At 36.8% G+C, this 18832-nt stretch overlaps 1 protein-coding gene across 5 annotated transcripts in view; it reads right to left on the reverse strand.

Annotated features, from left to right (window-relative positions):
* Positions 1-14865, reverse strand: part of LOC109094258 (heat shock 70 kDa protein 12A-like) — a 32812-nt gene extending 17947 nt beyond the window's left edge. For 2 of the 5 annotated variants that reach the window (XM_042773920.1, XM_042773916.1), the window contains exon 1: positions 10344-10495. In XM_042773920.1, coding sequence (XP_042629854.1) covers positions 10344-10386 — 43 coding nt within the window. In that variant the 5' untranslated portion in view covers positions 10387-10495. Of the gene's footprint in view, positions 1-9359; positions 9536-9588; positions 9738-10343; positions 10496-14723 lie in introns of those variants that run through there. The other 3 variants (XM_042773918.1, XM_042773917.1, XM_042773919.1) reach the window with 3 other exon arrangements.
* Positions 14866-18832: the final 3967 nt, after the last annotated feature.

The following is an 18832-nucleotide window of genomic DNA, read 5'->3' on the forward strand; positions in this document are numbered from 1 at the left end:
GCTCGCACTCACTGCCTCCAGGTGGCCCTATTCACTCACAAACAAACACTCATATACAAATACACTAATAAACACACACATTCATACACAAACACACATCCCACTGCAATGTTATTAGTCTCTCTGGGTTAGGGTTGTAAACTTCAGCAGAGAAAAACAAGGGACACTCGCGCCTTCTTCATAGGAAAATAATGGACACCATTTAAGATTTTTTTGTGTGCCACAATAACACACTAATATTAAAATCTGGATGATACCTACCAATACATCACTAATAACTTCACGCTGTGGCCATTAAACAGCTGAAATTAAAATTCTGTAATATTTATTCAAAATAAATAAAAAATTATTTAAAATATGTTATTTTAAATGCTGCAAGTGAACCTAAACATCACAATGTTACAATATACAGAACAGAAAATGGATATTCATCTTAACATTACATTAAACAGAGTTATTAGATTATCAGTAGTATGGAAGATCAACTTTAAGTGAGTTGATGAGTTGATTCTGTTTGATATGGGACATACTGATCTTGTTTCAGTTTCAGACTCAGGCTAAATTATAAGAAAGAATGCATCTGAGGGAGTTCCTCTCATCTCATAATGCTGGAATGTGAAGTTTGGAGAAAAATGAGAGGGTTCGGAGAGTGCAGAAAACTCCCATTACCTTGCCAAAGACAGAGCAGTCGAGTGTTTCGATATCTGCATCTAGGCCTACAACTCCGTCACACCCCTAAACCACAAGCCATAAATCTTAAATAGCATTACAAGTGCTTTTAAGACTGTTTAGAGGAGCATATGACGCATCATTTCATCCCAACAGTCTCCTCCCAAATCAATGCCAGTGCACCACTACCTCAGAGACACATGATACATACTGAGAGAAGGAGCAGAAAGAGAGAAAGCATTGATTTTTGCTGCGTTGAATAGAGCTGTAACCAGCAGTCATCTACACAACAGAGCAGCTTTCTCTCTGCAACGTTATACCAATAAAGTTGAGAGATCAGAGTCACCTGTGAACTCAGCAAGATCCAGTATCTTATCAACCCTGCACTTTTATAGGTAAGGGGAAAAATACAGAAAATAGAAAAAGAAAACATATATAGTAAAGAATAAACATAAAGAGATATAGACAGAGACATAGAGAGATCAATGGAATGCCATCTAATGACCAGCTAAGACCAGCAAACTAGCTTAGGCTGGTTTAGGATGCTTTTTTCAGGAGGGATAGTTACCTTACCATAGTTACTACCAGCAAAGCAAATGGAATTTTGTTAATAAAAAAAGAACACTTACTAACAAAAATGTAACATCATGGAAACTGAGGCAATTAACCTTTCTGAATGAAGGTGAATGTATTGGCCATGTTACCCCGGGAGAACACAGACCGTTTAAACTGATGTCAAACGTGACTCCTAACGAATAATACAGAAAGACAGTCTTTTGAAAGGAAGGAAGACAACCCAAAGTTGAAAGTCTCTCTCTCTCTCTCTCTCTCTCTCTCTCTCTCTCTCTCTCTATATATATATATATATATTAATACTAATTCGCTTATTGTGTCTCCGAAAGGAAATTCTAAAAATGGCCTCTTGGAGTTACAATAGTCTTCCTTCCTGTGCATCTGGTTTTGGACAGCTGATTACAGCTGCAGCACAAAGCGTGAGGAAAACCTCTCAAACTCAAACAATCACAAATGACACAATCCACAGTAAATGGCCAATCAGCAACTTTCAAAAGACCATGAGTTTGCTTGAAAAACATTTTGTTCAGTGAATGTTTCCCATTCCAAACCAAGTTAAGCTCTCCATGAAAATCATTTTGATTCATCTGAAAGACTATAAAGTGACATTACACGTTAACGCAAGACTTACATGATGACATTGCTTACTAATCTTTATGCTATTCTAAACCTGTATGACTTTCTTTTACTGTGCAATAAAAAAGAAGAATTTTTTTTGGTCCATCCATACAATGGAAGTCAATGGTAAATGGCAACTCTTTAGTTAAAATTGTTTTTGTGAACTATCCCTTTACAGATCTTAAATTAGGCCTATTTCCATCCAAATAAATAGTCTTGATTCCTGCAGTCATGCTCTGAAGGTCAGGCTAAACTCAGCATAGTACACTTGAAGTACATGCTTCCCTGTAATGCCACTATATAAGCTGCTGAGTATATATCCATTCATCTTCCCCACTGCCCCTGAGACTGAAGGCCAGACACAGCTTGACTGGATTATTATTTCTCTCCACGCTGGTGGGGTCAGTTTCCTCACATAGTGCTGTCAAGCCCACAGGGAATTCTTGGTGGCATGTAAATGCTTCTTTTCACGCCCACCCTTGTCCAGAACGCTACAAAAATAAGACCACATTTTCACATGAATGCTGTCTGGTTTGAGGCAGCACAAATGTGTCAATAACAGTCTGTGATCTGGCAAAACACATCAATGTCTTTTTCGATCCAACCTGAAGATACATTTATCTCTGATCTATGAGAAACATCTGTGTGGCTGGCCACACCATCTCTCCAGATACTACTGAAAGGGGTATATGAATAATTCAAACAGATGTGAAATTATTCAAACCCTCTCCAAAGCAAAGTGAACCACCAGCACAGTGCACAACAGACCTAGTAACTCTCTAAGCAACAATCAAGATAAGGATCAGAACTGAAAAACCAAATTTGCTCATGCAGGTTGCATAACACAAACAAACATCTGCCCTTTACGGGTCTGAAAGAAAGATATCAGAAAGTGCAGAGTTCCCTTTTGAGGGGATATACTGTATATTTGTGTATTTCATATTGTTGCACCCTAGGCCTATTTAGTAATGGGTTTAGCAGACACGTCTGCAGTGAACATATTAACTCAGGGTCTGTGTTATATCAAATGAATTCTAACAAAATGTTTATTGTGTTATGATGCTTTGCACATTTTTACAGCTACTTCTGTATTTGAAGTTTGGTTTGATTTCAAAGATAACAGCCATAATTATTTATGGTTAGAATTTAATTTAATTTAATTTAATTATTTGCTGTTATATTCTTATATTAATTATGTGCTGTTTTATACACAACTGTTTAAAGGTTTGATTTAAAAAAGATTTTGAATGCATTGTTACATATATATATATATATATATATATGTGTGTGTGTGTGTGTGTGAGTGTGTGTGTGTGTGTTTGTGTGTGTGTGTTTCAAATAAATGCAATTCTTTTAAACTTTATATTCATCAAAGAATTCTGAAAAAAGTATTAGTTTCCACAACTGTTTTCAAAATTGACAATATGAAATATTTTCTATATATCTAATCAGCACATTAGAATGATTTCTCAAATAATGATTGGAGTAATGATGCAGAAAATTTTGCTTTTCCATCACAGGAATAAATTACATTTTAAAATATATTTTAATATATTAATATATAAAATATATTTTATTTTAAAGTATATTTATAACCAGTTTTTTAAATTATACAAATATTTCACAATATTACAATTTTAAAGGTATTTTTTGATCAAATAAATGCAGCCTTTGTGAGCATATCTTTCAAACACATATTTTTAAATCAAACGCAAGTCTTTTAAATAACTTTTCAAATAAAATTAATACCATATAAGTTGGGTATGACAATGTCTAAAAAGTATGATTTACAATTCAGTTACAGGTTTTCACACAATCAAAAAGTTTTATAAAATGAAGAACTACACATTTCAGCCTTTAAACCATTTTTAAGATAAGGGATGAGTCAAAAGTATCAATTATTACTTTAATTGAAACAATTATTTGCAATAAATTATTATATTAATTTAATAACTATTATTATCATATTAAATGTAATCATTTTATATAATTTTTTAAAATTAATTATTAAATTTAATAATTTAAGATTTATATTAATGGCTCAATTGTTATGATTTTTAAAATACATTAGCATCAGCTTCTTGTTGATCCACTGGTTCACATTACTGTGTTTGCTGTGTAAAAATATGGGTCAATTTTCTGTTTGGTCTGAACAAAAACGCTTTGGTTTTTAACATAACCTAAGGTTAGCATGTACTAAGGTTAGCATGTAGGACACGTTACACGATGGGTCCTGGTTCCGTGCTGCACACCAGTCAGAGAAGACTGACCATTTAATGGCGTAAAGACATCTTATAGACGGAGCTCTAGCCTCTAAAATGGTATTAATTACACTTTTGGGGAGCTGCAAAGGCTCCCGTCGAGGGGCCAAACATGAAGGAAGTAATGGCTGTAAAACCCGACTCGCTGTTTGCTAGAGGAATAATTTCCACAGCTCCTTTTGCAAGCAGTGTTTATACTTAGGACTGGAGAACGTGAGCATTGTTGTCCCGTACTGAAATTTGAATGATACCTCTGAAGCGAGGCAGCCTGCGAGCGAACTGAAGTGAGTAGTCTCGTTCTATGGTTTTTGAGTTCACTCCAGCCCAGTGTTTGAGCCCCACTGCTCTGCGGTTTCTTCCTCCTAGGGAAAGGAGGAAACAGGAGAGAAGAGCAGGGAGGAGCGCCATCATTAAAGAAGGCGATCCATGAGCAGAGAAGGGTGAGACCCATGTTCTTGCAGTGAGAGCATTCCATCCTGGTGAGCGCAGCCTCTGCATGGGTGCTGCCAGACACACTCACCATGCCCATCTCCAGCCACACTTGCAGCATGACATTTGAAACAATGTCGCTAAAAAATTTGCTCTTAAATGCACCGGATGGCCGCAGGGGAAGGTTTCTGGATTCTTCCGCTGGCGAGGGCTCCTTTTCAAGGCGCCAAGCAGCAGGCTGAGCTTATTTCTTCTTCCTCTTTGGCTTCCCCTTTTGGCAGGCTGAAGCACCATTGGTTTGTGCAGTTACACGAACATGAACAAATGCTTCAGGCTTCAGTATCAGAGTAAACAGGAAGTGGCAGCAACGCAACGGAAGAGACCGTGTGAAAGGGAACAGCAGACGGGCTGATTGAAAAATGCAAATTCATTCTCTTCCAGCAGGTGGCGCTTTTGGGATGGCAGAATATAGCAGTTTCCCTGGTAACTTCTGTACACAAAGAAGTGCAGCACCTGGCTTGTAACGTGCAGCACTCATATTTATTTAATGAAATTCATAGCCTTTTAAAGTTTAATCTATCCCCAAATTTAAGACCTCTTGAAATCATAATTAAGGCTTTATTGTCCCATTTAAGACTTTATGGCCTTGAATTTGATATATCTAAATTTAAGACATTTTAAACCTTTTTAAGAACCCCCAGAAACACTGTTTTAAACATCTTACCAACCCCAAACTTTTGAATGGTAGTGTAGTTAAAAAATGCACTTAAATTCAGTTTGTGAGGGCAAATAAAGCTTTTAATTGCCCAGATTCACATGATTTACTGAGCTGAATATCACAGATGTACAGCATGAGAACATATGTGCTGGGTGGAGTCTGCTTGGCCTGACTGACTGTCTCTTGGCAGACACATATATTGTAAACAAGAGCTTGACTGTGCATAAGGGCTACTAAAAAGTGATTCATTTTCAGTTGTAAGGCTTCATATGGGTTTTTAACATAACTCTCCAAAAGTGAAACATTCTCATTACCACGTGGATGGTCTGTTGACATTAAAGCTGTCTCTGCTCCCCCTTCTACAACTTTCCTCTCCTTTCCTTTCGAAACCGAGGCAACCACGGTGAATGCCTATACCATGACGTAATGCCAGAATGGAATTTTTGGGCTTTTGTGAGTGTTGTAGCAGACTTCCAAAACTCTACATCATTCACAGCACGATTTTCAACTAAACAGAAAAAAGACAGCTTTCTGTCCCATCTGCAAGTTTTCCTGCCTCGAAACTCTGCAGTTGTTAAGATATGCATTTTATCTTCAAATGAATTATATTCAAAGCCAGAGATTTAATCTCACATAAAAAGCACTTTCAAGTAGCGATTGATGCATACAACACATCTAAATGAATAAAGGTCCAAGTGTAAACCTTAAAGCACACAAATTTTGGAGATCAAAACCTTGCACTCATTGTATTACAGAAGAACTCAGAGAAAGATAAACAGCGAACGAGAGACAATGAAAGTGAGTCTGACCTACACAGGTGCTGACCACAATTAAGCCATTCTAAGTGAATGTGTGTGTGAAGCTAAAAGCCAATGAGCTGACCTCAAACAGAGATGCTAATGGCTCTGCTTTAAATTACATCACCCTGTCGTCCCACCCTTCCAAACACACACCCAGTGACCCAGAAGCCCCCTATTAGCTGAGCATCTCTTAGACTGCAAGGACAAGCCTTGCTATTTACTCAATGAACACATGATGGAATGCAGAAAATACTGCACTGGTTAATAAAACGCACATGCATTTTTAGATCTAGCAAAAAAATATGTTCACATTTTTGTGCATGTTAAGTGAAGTGAATGATTTCTTTGCTCATTTATTTCTAAAGACAAATACCATCTCTACATTTTCTCTCCTCAGCCATGTGTCTCAATTATTTAAACAGATGTGGATCCACATCACATCTTGTGGCCATACCCTGACAGTGGACATTATCTCTGCTCTCTTGGTCACGTCATACTGCTGAGTCCAGAGTTACAGGGTTTCTGGGTCTGCATGTGTTAGTTAAACATCTGTGTATTTGGCGATAGCTGCTGGTCACAGTTTGTGGGTGTGTCTGCATGCATGAATGCTACAGACAAATATGAATACCCCATATCCCATCCATGCTGACTAAGCAGTCCTGCCCCAACCACAACTGTTTAACATGCACCAGTCAGTGCACTGCAACCACCTTCACCATTGCTGTCAGCCTCACTGTACTCCACACGCATGCTTGTTAAGAAAGACATGCTAGTGTGGTACATGGTCACAAAACCTGGTGGATTCATAGATTCAAAATTCACTGTAAAAATAGTTTTTCAAATGATTTTTATAGCAGTGTGATTTTAGTATCACTGAAACACTATCATAGTATTTGTCTTTATATTTTCAGCTTTCACTTTCATTTTAAAGTTTTAGCAATTTTGTTGTGTTTTTGTCAATTTTAGTAGTTTCTGTTTATATATGTTTTTAATTTTTATGTCAGTTTTAGTTTTAGTTATTTTAGTACACAGTTTAACTAAAATAGAGAAATGCTGCCTTTTTTATATTTAATTTCTTTATACTTTTATATAATTTATTTCAGTTAACATTTATTTTATTTCAAGTAACAAAATAGGCTTTTATGGTTTTAATTTTAGCTTCAGTTTTAGTTAACTACAATAACCCTGATTATTGGTGTACATTTAAGAAAAACTATCTGTACAGTGACCAACGCATCAAATTCAGAAAAGATTATATTCACAAAACTGCATTAAATCAACTAAAGCACCAATTAACCTCAGGATCTCAGCAGAGCGAAAATGCATCAAGAAATATATCTAAAGTCTGAAAGCCATGTTTGTTTACATAAGGCCTCCACGTGCAACACGCACGACTACCCATCTAATAAACCATTTCTGGGTCTAGTCTTCTCTTCTCTACCCGCCTACATACGCTACCTATGAGGCCTTTTCCCCTTTCCTCAAACAATGACTGCTTTATACTCAAGGCCCGAAGTTCCACCGTGGGAATGTGCTGAGGGGGAGGACATGTTTTTATTCTGCTATTGGCACCCTAACCAGAGGCTCGGGGCGCAAAGGTTAAAACTGCTACACACAAGTACTCAAGGCAGTTGGTGTGGACAAATTGTCAATTTAAGGACATTATGGAGTTAATTTGCACATTTTAACAAATGGTCCAAAAAACATTTGGCAGCAAGTTCAATGTTCCTATGCAAATTTTCTGGCATGGTGCAATTAGCACATCAGTGCCAGATTTGCAACATCCTGATCTATTAAAGTGCCCCTATGATGGATTTTTTTTAAATGACCTTTCAATGCAGCGTGTAACACAGCTCTAAGTGAATAAAAACATCCTGCAAAGTTTTAAATCTGAACGTGCACTGTATAAAGTTATAGTCTCTCAAAACAAAGAGTCGACTCGGGATCATTGAAATGAGTCGTTTTTAAAACAATCCCAAGCAGTTTCATGTTAACGTCAACATGAAACAGTAGCATATTGCCCGCCTATTGTTGCACGCGCAGACCCGAGAAAACTTGGTCTGAATGAAAACGCAAATTCATTCTTTGCCACTAGGTGCCGCTTTTGGAGCAAAAATAGCGGTTTCCCCGGTAACGGCTGTACACAAGGCAGCATTGCACTCACAAAAGCTGCTTTATCAGGCATGATGAAATAGAAATCGACCCATCGGAACAATCACCGCAGATTATCGTCAGGCAAAAGAGGGGTTTGGAAAAATGAATCGTTGAGCTAATCGTTTGGGAGATTTCAGGCGGGCCAGATGTGGGCCGAATCTGGGCCAACACTATGCTGCTCTCTGTGATTGAGCAAGCAGGGTAAAAATAAATGCATATTATAAGACAATGAAAGTGTTTTTTGACCTTGCATGCACGTCAGCCTGTTATTGGGGACTCCCAAAACCAAAATACATTTCATAATCCATAATGGGGCACTTTAAACCTTTGCATTCCCACTCATTTCAGCGAATCGATTCTTTCGGATAGTTCTTTTAGAAGAACGGTTCAAAAATGATTCAGTGATTCGAGTAACTGCGTCATCACGTGCTCTCTGATATCACGGCGTGGACTATTACATGATCTAAATTTAAATTGTTCCATAAATCTGTAAGGTGCAATGCTGTTTATTTGAAAACGTAGTCATTTAGAAACAAATAAATAATTTGAATCTCATGGTTGAATTTTTGCACGTTTTAATAAGATGTTATAACTTTCATATGATATGTGTATCAATAAAATTGTCACACAATCAAGTCATCATAGGCTACGTGTAGTACGTGTTATTTATAACTGCAGCGGCTGATGTAGTAACTTTTCGATCCATCCACTCACACGGTTCAATTGATTCTTGGTTCATAGCGAATCGGTTCTCGGTTCAACGAGTCAGCGAGTTGACTCGGGATGCGCTCGGATCTATACAGTGCGATTTATAGCAACAAACCAGCGTTTGTGAACAGGTTCAACCTATTTATAAAGATCCAATTCACAAGAATGATTCATTCACGCATGGTTCGAATAGACGGCAATGTCGTAAAGATGTTACGCATCTCTCTCTGAATATCACCTTGACGCCGTCTAATGATGTCTACTGCACGAACAACATCTGGAAAAACATGCTCATGATGAGTATAACACAGATGTGCTTGCTGTGTCAGAGATGCGCCCCTCCCGAATCACATTACATCACATCCTCAAACTGGCGTCCTTCCTAAAGGACCGACAGCAGCAGTAGCCTAGCGACATGTGCTCATTTACCTTGCAATGCGCAGAACCGTCAGAAACACGCCAGACCTTGAAACCAGCTAAATACACATCCTAATGCTATTTTGATCTCAAAGCCATGCTGTAAACAGTCGCATTAGCCTACTACATTTCTATGCAGTGCGATTATTCCGTATCAAAACGAGAACTGAACCGTTTTACTATGTATTATGGACGTATATATAGCGCTGTGGTGTTTAGTTCGGTGGTTGAGGAGCCCTACCTCGTTCCGGCTTCACCTGGGATGATGATGATGATGATGGAGCGCGCAGACTTTTGCTGCATTGACTCAAAGCTCCCAGGAGCGAGACCACGTGACCCAACTCTGCACCCCTTCTATCTCAGTCATCCAAGTCTACACTGCGCTTTTAAAGTCAGATGCAGTTTTATGCCATGAAAAGTGAAGGGATAAAATCCCTAACAAATTTCTTGAGATGGAATATAATTTACATCCAGTAAACGTGTTTTCCAGGAATACACTGCAGAAATTTACTGTAAAACTGCTATTTGTAGGTTGCCAGAGCATTATAGTAAAAAATAGCCTACTATGACGTCAATGTGTAGCCTAATTAAATCATATAACGTCCTATTTTAACGCTGATTCACCATAAAAGTATTGTAAAAAAACAAAACAAAAAAAAACAATATTATTTTACTGTAAAATTACATATTGTCTTATAAAATATTTTAACGTAGGCCTATATGTAACTTACTATATGGCAACTTAACCAATTAACAGTTTTTATTGTAGTATTTTTAGATTATTTTCCCCTTTAAAATTAACATATAACCATTTTTACAGTGTATTTATTCCGCAAAATAAAGCTATTAAAAGCTGTGTGTGGATCTGTCTCAGAGGGATTTAATTACACTTAGCTACGGTAATGATATCATGTGGGCTCTGATTCTGTGGGCGTTGATAACGGGTTGCACCGTAGAATTAACTGCTCAAACTGTTATAAAAGTGATTTAACTTGCCTGTAATGATGTCTTCAATCACCAACTCTTTCTCCGTCATCATTAAAATGTTCAAGTCTCCTTATTCCTGTTAAGATCCCACTTAATGTCTAACTTTTGCGCTCCTCATTAGATTCTTTACAGAAAGCTCCCTACTTCTTAATATCCCCCCACCCACCCCCACCCACAGACGTCCTGTTTCTTCACTACGCTCTAACACCCACCAGACGTCCAGCCCAAAACTCTTTAAGATTAACTCTTTGGTGCTCATTTAAAAGTAAGTATCTCGAGTTTGACCTAGAGTTGTGTTTTCCTCGGACCGTCTGACACCCAGAGAAAGGAAGTGGCTCGCCATCCCGCCCCGCCCTTCAGCTCGACTCATGTGCGAGACTAGGCTATTGAATACAGTAACAGAGTAAACACAGGCCTCTGAGAACTAAAGTGAGGAGTAAATAATTCTGTATAAGCTATTCGTAAATCTAGGTGTATACTGTGAAGATATTATATAATACATTAATTGTGTTGTAAATAGTGCTTGTTTACTCAGAAAAACAAATCAGTCTATCTATCTATCTATCTATCTATCTATCTATCTATCTATCTATCTATCTATCTATCTATCTATCTATCTATCTGTCTATCTATCTGTCTACCTGTCTGTCTGTCTGTCTATCTATCTGTCTGTCTGTCATTGGTAAAATATTGTTCTGTGGAAAGTTTCAAATATCAAATAATATTCCACGGCAATTGCACATGGTCATATAATACTGCTATAAACTATAAACAGCATTGCATGGAAAATAATATTGTGCATTGTCGTATTGTTATTTCATATTAATTGGGTGACATATGAGTTTTAGATGCACTAAAGTGGTGCTTGTGTAGATCTGAGGAGAAATTATTTTCTTTTTAATTAGCATATGGGTGTGATCTCAGCCAGGGTGGAGTTTACATGACAAAGGCACTGGAATATTCATGATATCACACAGAATAAAGCAGAACACAATGCATCTCTGCTGTAGACACTTTCACAGAAGGTTCCTTTGGTGAAACATGGACAAACATTTCACTTTACATGTGAGGTTTCTTTCTGTTACTTAGAGACAGAAAAAGTCAATTAATTTAGTCACATTTTAGCCTACATATTAGACAAGTGCATTCATACATACAATCATTGATGGCTGTTTTTCTAAATTAATTAGTAAATTAAACTTCAGTAGACTATGGCTGTTAAAGGAGGAAACAAATGGCACATCCCCTGGCATTGCTAGGTTATAAAAAGTCTCAATGCCCCATCTAGTGGTCAATCTGAATTTGACCCACAGGACCATAAGCCTACCAAACCCCAAACAGGCATTGTATTAACATAATGCTAGTCCTACTCTAATATATTTAAAAATGTTCAAAGTGCCCCATACATATTTTGTTTATATTCATATGCGCATCAAAAACTTGTAGATGTAAAATGTACAAGGAAAAAGGAGAGAAACTAAAAAACATATGTCTTGTCATGGCTTTATGAAAAGTAGTCATATTTTGGATGGCTTTCTATTTCCTGACTTGCACAAATGGCACATTTCTTGCTTTTAGATTCCATTAGCTTGTTATGACACTTTACTAAGCTTCCTGTTCACACTGCTTTAACAATCACAAAAATTGGGGTGATGTTGCACCAATACTACATTTCAAAATCTAAAATCAAATTGCTGCCCCATTACTTATAATATTAGCTGGGACTTGTAGTCACTAAATGAGTCAGTTTTTTTAAACAAATATCAACTGCATAAATGCAGTGCAATGTATTTTCACTTTTGTAGGAAAAATGGTTTATGAAAGTATATAGCCTTTAAATTGGCCCTTTGATGGTCTTTGATGATAACAAGCCATGTTAGCCAGTTCAATGCACTCTTTACAAGAAAAGTTTGGAAACAGTCCTACAGAATCCATAATATGCTGCAACATAGGCTGGTTCTTGTTTGTATTAACCGTATTATAATTTTGGAGAAGTTTACTTATGTTTAGGCTTTTGTGATATGGATATATCAAGGCACCGGTTGGTTGAAAGTCACTCAATCTGAAACACATTTGTATTTTGGGTATATATATGAATTGACCTCCTTTCATATATAACCAAAATACAAACAATGCATATTATTAGAATGGCACACAGGGAGGGACCTGCATCACATTAATGTGGACTAATCAGACCCCACTTATAAGCTATCATCCAGTTATATGGATTCAGCTTAATTATGCTGCTGGGTGACTTCTCACAGTCCCTATTTCTAGATAATCTATCCAAAATCACACAGTGAGGAAAGATTTTTAAGTGACTCAACTTAAATAGTTTAATTGGCTTGGATTAATTTTGTACCTGATGTAAAACAAAAACGGAATACAAGATATACATCCCTCTTGACATATGATGTTTTGCAAACATGATGACTAAACTATAAAACTATAACTGCCTTCATTTTGGTTAAAACACAAACAAGCTTTGATAGCTGTTCAAAGTTATAATACATGTGCAAAGAATGTTTCCTGCACAATACTTGACCATTCTTTACAAAACATATTGGAAATGGTATTGTTAAATTAATTTAAAATAATTCTGAATAGGCTATATAAGCTTATCCTGTTAAAATAAGGGGTTTCAGAAAACTAGAAAGAAGTAAAAAAAAAACTAAACTAAAATTAAATCAAATCAAATAAAAAAATCTCCAAAGCCTTGACATTGGGACGACATGCCCTCGAGTCCACAAGGGGGAAGTGTTCATACAGAATGACAAAAATGGTATAGGACAGTACAACATTTTTAGGACATTTTAGGTTCCACCACTTTAACTCTGATTTACACTACACGTTCACTTTTACAAATGCATGAGAGCTAAAATAAAGACAAAATTAAGAAATAATTAAGAGTGTGAAAATTTAAGTTATTTAAGCCTACTTATGAACATGATAAACAGCAAGAATGTCAATGGAATGTTACAATAGGCTCTGTGCAAGTGAAGTAATTAATTAATAATATCTAGGCAACTACAATTGCATTATTGTGCTTTAAGAACAGTTGTAATTTTCAAGGGCATGGCTGAATATCACTGCTCTCTCAACAGTTCTCTCAATCGATTGGCTGGTTGTACCCCTATGCATGTCGTGCGCAAAGAGATTTTTTAAACAATACACTTATTGCCAACACAACTGTTTCTGTTTTCTTTTACCAATGCTCTTGGCAGCATGCTGAACTGATCAAGCCACAACAAACATACCACCAGGGCCGGTTCTAGACATTTGGAGGCCCCCCACCCCCAATAAAAAGCCCTTGAAACAAATATGATTCCTAACCTTTTAATTTACACAACATTTCATTTTAAATTTTGTTACTATTTACTATTTTTAATGTTTTTGAAAAGTCTCTTACGCTCATACAGCTTGCATTTATTTGATAAAAATACAGAAAAAAAAAACAATTTAAAATAATGGTTTTCTATTTTACTATACTTTAAAATATAATCTATTTCTGTGATGCAAAGCTGAATTTTCATCAGTCATTACTCCAGTCTTCAGTGTCACATGATCCTTCAGAAAACATTCTAATATGCTGAATTATGCTGCTTAATATTTATTTTATAACCTGTGATATTTTTTAGGATTTATTTTTTTTAATCAATTTAAAACATCCTATCTAAATATTGCTGTTTTTTTTCTGTATTTCTGATCAAATAAATGCAGGCTTGATGAGCATAAGAGACTTCTTACAAAAAACATTAAAAACAGTAATGTGTCATACTTTTGACTGTACTGTACTGTACTATACTGTATGTACATATTAAGTATGTACAGATTAATAGTTAGATTAATATGTACATACTTAATATGTACATATACATATTTCCCCCTCCCATTTATTGACTACAGATATTGTCATTTTATTAATATTAATAATATGATATTATGTTTTGCATTGTTACCTTAAATATGCTCTATATGCACAAATCAAGTGTAAGTGAAAGGAACGATCACTAATAAGATAAAAAGAAGATAATTTCTAGTTAAAAGCTTCAATGTTAGCAGCATAATGTAGCCTAATCATCAGCAGAATTTAGAAGATACAAACATCTGAGGTGCTTTTTTTGAAACATTTAAAAGTGTGTTTGCTTTTTGACTTTGAATACAAACTTCTTTGCTTTCGCCCTTGTAGCTGTCAACTCCCGACGCACTTGTCATTCATCGCGCAAATTCAAAGCGTCGCGTCTGGGCGGGTCAAACAGCGCTCGCGCTCTTTTAAAATAGCAATAAGCCGGTGAATGATCTGTCCATAAATGACGCTGATCAACAGAACAAGTTTATATTTAGAATACATTGCAATCACTCCAAAACAGATGATGACAACTCACGCACCTGCATTAGGAGCTGTACTTCTTTCTTTTTAGCCTTTTTCTTCCCAGCACCTGAAGGATGTGTTCATCACGGTAAACATTCAGGAGGCGGGACCTGCTTTGAAACGGCAACATTAATTGGTTTAATTGCAGGTGAGTGACAATCCAACTATATCCAATGAACAATGAGGCTAGTATTTTGCTGTCTGTCTTGACTGGTGGACCAGCGCACTGGGGATGTGGTGAGGCCCCGCCTCAAAGCCCGAGGCCCTGCGCAGTTGCCTGCTCTGCCTATAGGTCACGCCGGCAGTGTATAGCCTACCACATGAACCCTTGGATACACACACAAAAATCGGGAGTTCTTTTGGTCAAAATATTTGCGCAGGGTTTACGCAAAATCCGTAGCTTCCTAACTGACTTGCGCCGTGCTTAAGTGCAGATTCATTGACATTAGAGAAGTCCGGTAGTTTATATTTACTTGCGGATGTGTAAAAGAGACATTTTTACTTTACATTACTGAAAACAATGGGAAACGTTGGCTCTGTGGATGTAGGCTAATAATGTCGTAAGTGTTAAAATAGCTAAAACGTAGATGCTAGTTACAGTAAGTTAATTGATATATTTAAGTGCTAGGCTATAATATAATGAATTTAATTTAGTTGCCATTTCGAGTGTTAGCAGTTTAATTTCATAAACTTTTCACTAGAAGGCCTATTAGGCTAATTATCATCATTCACAGTTTAATGTCACTTGAATGACATGCTTGTTTTGAGAGGCTACTAAAGTGGGCCTATGGGCTCCTGTGTCTGTTTGTTGTTGTTGTTGTTTTTCTCCGAATGAAAATGGATTATTTAACCTAGTAAACTCAGAAAACGCTTTAGGCTAGGCTAAACTATGGCTATAGCTAGGCTAAATACACTTCCCAGTTAGCACTAGCCTACTTAAGTTAATAAAAACGCAATAAGGCTATGCTTATAGCCTTTAGAGATGCTTTGAAAGATTCTGTGACTATTCCTGCGTGTAGGCTACATCTTTCAGGGCTTTACGCTTTTTTTTGTTTTGTTTTGTTTTTTTGTTCCCAGCCTTCATTGTGCACACGGCAGGGTTAAATAACACTTGTCTCTTATTTTACCAGGAAGAAAATGCATACTCATACGGGAACATGCGAAGGTCAAGGGTTTGATCTCACTTATGTATTTGCCAGATGGCAGCAGGGAAAGAAAGATTCAAATAATTCAACAAATCTCTCTCTCTCTCTCTCTCTCCCTCTCTCTCTCTCTCGGAAAGAAAGATTCAAATAATTCAACAAATCTCTCTCTCTCTCTCTCTCTCCCTCTCCCTCCCTCCCTCTCTCTCTCTCTCGGTCCAGGTATCAGAGCAATGCGCGCGACCTCTTAAACGAGATCGTTTCATTAAGGCAAGAACTCATTATTAATCTGAAGAGTAAATTATTTCAAATAAATTCTGTAATCAGTTTTATACATACCAACAAAATAAGTTATTTTTCGTCTGTTTGCAGATGTTTTGCTTATGTTGAACCGTATTAATTTATGGCCGAGTCTGATCACTGCGCATGCATTATATAACAACACAATATTTAACAAACCTAAAATACTTTTAATTTTCAAAATATACGATTTTAAACAATTCCCTATGGGAAGATGTTGTTTCTGGTGAGATTGTGTGTTAATTAGGCTATTTCTTGTTAGATTAGCATATATAATAATTAATACAAAAGGTTATTGAAGTATTCGTAAAATATCTATAAATTAGGCTATCTATTGCATGCATAAACAAAATAAAAAGAGTCTTCCGCCCGAATATTGTCAGTATCATCATGATTTAAAAAAAAAAAGAATTTAAGTTCCAGCTGTAATAAATAGGTAAATATTTCTTTTTTAAATAACTTTTTTTACGCTTGAATATTAATAAAACTGAACTACAGACGAATATTTTTTTTTGACGTTTAGAATCCTCGTGTAGCTTCACGCTATAGACACAAGAATCATAAGTAGTAGGTTTGTTTTACATTACCAAATCAAGCAAGCTCAATTCTTGAATTATAAATCAAATCTTAAGTAAATGCCAATGAATTCTGCATTGAGTGCTCGTGGTCGTATTAATTCAGGAAGAAACACAAACTGAAAAGAAAAAAGAAAAAAATCTATTGGTGTTCATTCAGATGACACCTGGCAAAGTTTGAAAACATGACTGGACAAGTGCGCGGCTCTGAAAGCATTAATCAGGCGATGCATCTGGCGGCTTAAGGATAGGACAAGACGCGCTAAGGCAGAAATGGCCCTTTTTCCCCGTGACCCAGCGGGACCCTTGGCAAGCCGTTTAACATTAGTTAAGCAATTAAAACGTTTAAATGCAAATGGTGAAAGCCCTGGTCGCGGCATAAAGTGCATTATATTCTGTATTTGTTATAATCCACATGATGCATGCCTTATATGATGTCAAAATGGCACGACAAAAACACAGTTATGGCCTTAAGGGATAACAAATCAACAAGTGGCTGAGCGCGAGATGGTAGGTCTGTGCTTGACGAATAAATATTCATAAAACATTACATTTACTTGCTAGAACTTTATGAAAACCAAATAATTCATTGCTTGAGGCTCCAAGAAGTTCTGCAAGGAGGAACAATACAGACAACAAATCTGTCTGGGAGTGTCTGACCTACTGGCAGTCACATGTCTTGACAATGTGGATGTTTCCAGCTTTAACACTCTTGAAAAGCCTGGACTGCTTCACAGGGCCCAGCGGTCGCCCCAACAGGCACAGGTCTGTTTAAACAGGGTGTTTTAGCCACAGCTTAGCAGGGTATTACGATTCTCTTTATTTGGTCACTAATGGCTCTTGTGGTTTTTATATAATTCTCTTATGCAGTATATAGAGCTGTAGATATGCGTTTGGTTTGTCTCTGTCACACAGATTACGCCCAGGTTGTCCTAAAGGAAGTGTCTGTGGATGTATCCTCTCCGAAATGTAAGTCAATAAACATTCTTAATCAAATGAAAGAAGCTGAGTTAGTAATAATTTACATATGTTAATTTACATATTTATAATACATTTACAGTCTTAAGTTTGGCATTTTATTCAACATTGTTAATTAAGAATTTTATAGATCATAATGCTTGATAGTAAGCTATAAATCTAATAAATCACTGCTACATAAATTAAATACATTTTGTATTTGTCTGTGGTTTTTAGGCAATTAACCTGAATTTTGCGACTCGTTTTCAGGGCAAAATGTGTTCTCTTAGGCGGGATAATATATGAAAAGAAAATAATTGTTTACAGAATGCCTGCGTAGACTGAACTTGAGTGCGCAGACGCGGCCGGCTGGTGGCGACAGTAACATACAGGCATATTCACTTGAACACAGAGGTGACCGCACAGTCTAATGGCTACAAATATGTTTAGATGTCTGCTTAAAATTATTTAAGATCAAGACATTTATTTGAAAACTTTTATTCTCCAAAGACCACGTCATTTTTTGAGAATCTTAATGCTCTGTTGAGTGAAGTTTACCTAGACTAAATCGTGAAATACAGTGTTTTCCCACTTGTTCATCATTCAGATGTAACGCATTCCGTGTAGATTGCATTAGAGAGTTTAACCACGCTACTGAAAGGCATCCTACTTGATTTCTGTGAAGTTTACAGTGGTTTCGCTTTATGCAATACGCTGAAAAAAAATGCAATATCGATACCCGTTTCTTCTAAAAATCATATGCTTTTGCCCCATGCGGAACTACGATGGAGACACGGTTATGTTTAAGCAAGCATATTATGTTGTGTCAGATATTGTTTACGTCTGCCCCATCTGCACGACCCAGCCAAGCGCAGCAAAAAGCCAATGAAACGCGCTCTACTCCGTGACGTCAGTGATTCTGGTGCCCTCTCGATGACTTCCTGTCCTGGTCGAAGCGACTGACCTCCGGGTGAACCTTAGTCGCGAGCAGAAGCGCGTGCCACACAGTCACACAGGCGTTTAATTCTCCAGTTTGTTCCATGCAAATAATGCTCTCAGTTCCTATAACAGTAAGATTAGTCTATGTTTAAATGTCCATTTTAACGTGTCTCTTAATAACCAAATCTAAGAGTAGAGCCTACTGCATGTACC

Source organism: Cyprinus carpio, chromosome A17 (assembly GCF_018340385.1).
Source record: "Cyprinus carpio isolate SPL01 chromosome A17, ASM1834038v1, whole genome shotgun sequence".
Taxonomy (NCBI): Eukaryota; Metazoa; Chordata; class Actinopteri; order Cypriniformes; family Cyprinidae; genus Cyprinus; species Cyprinus carpio.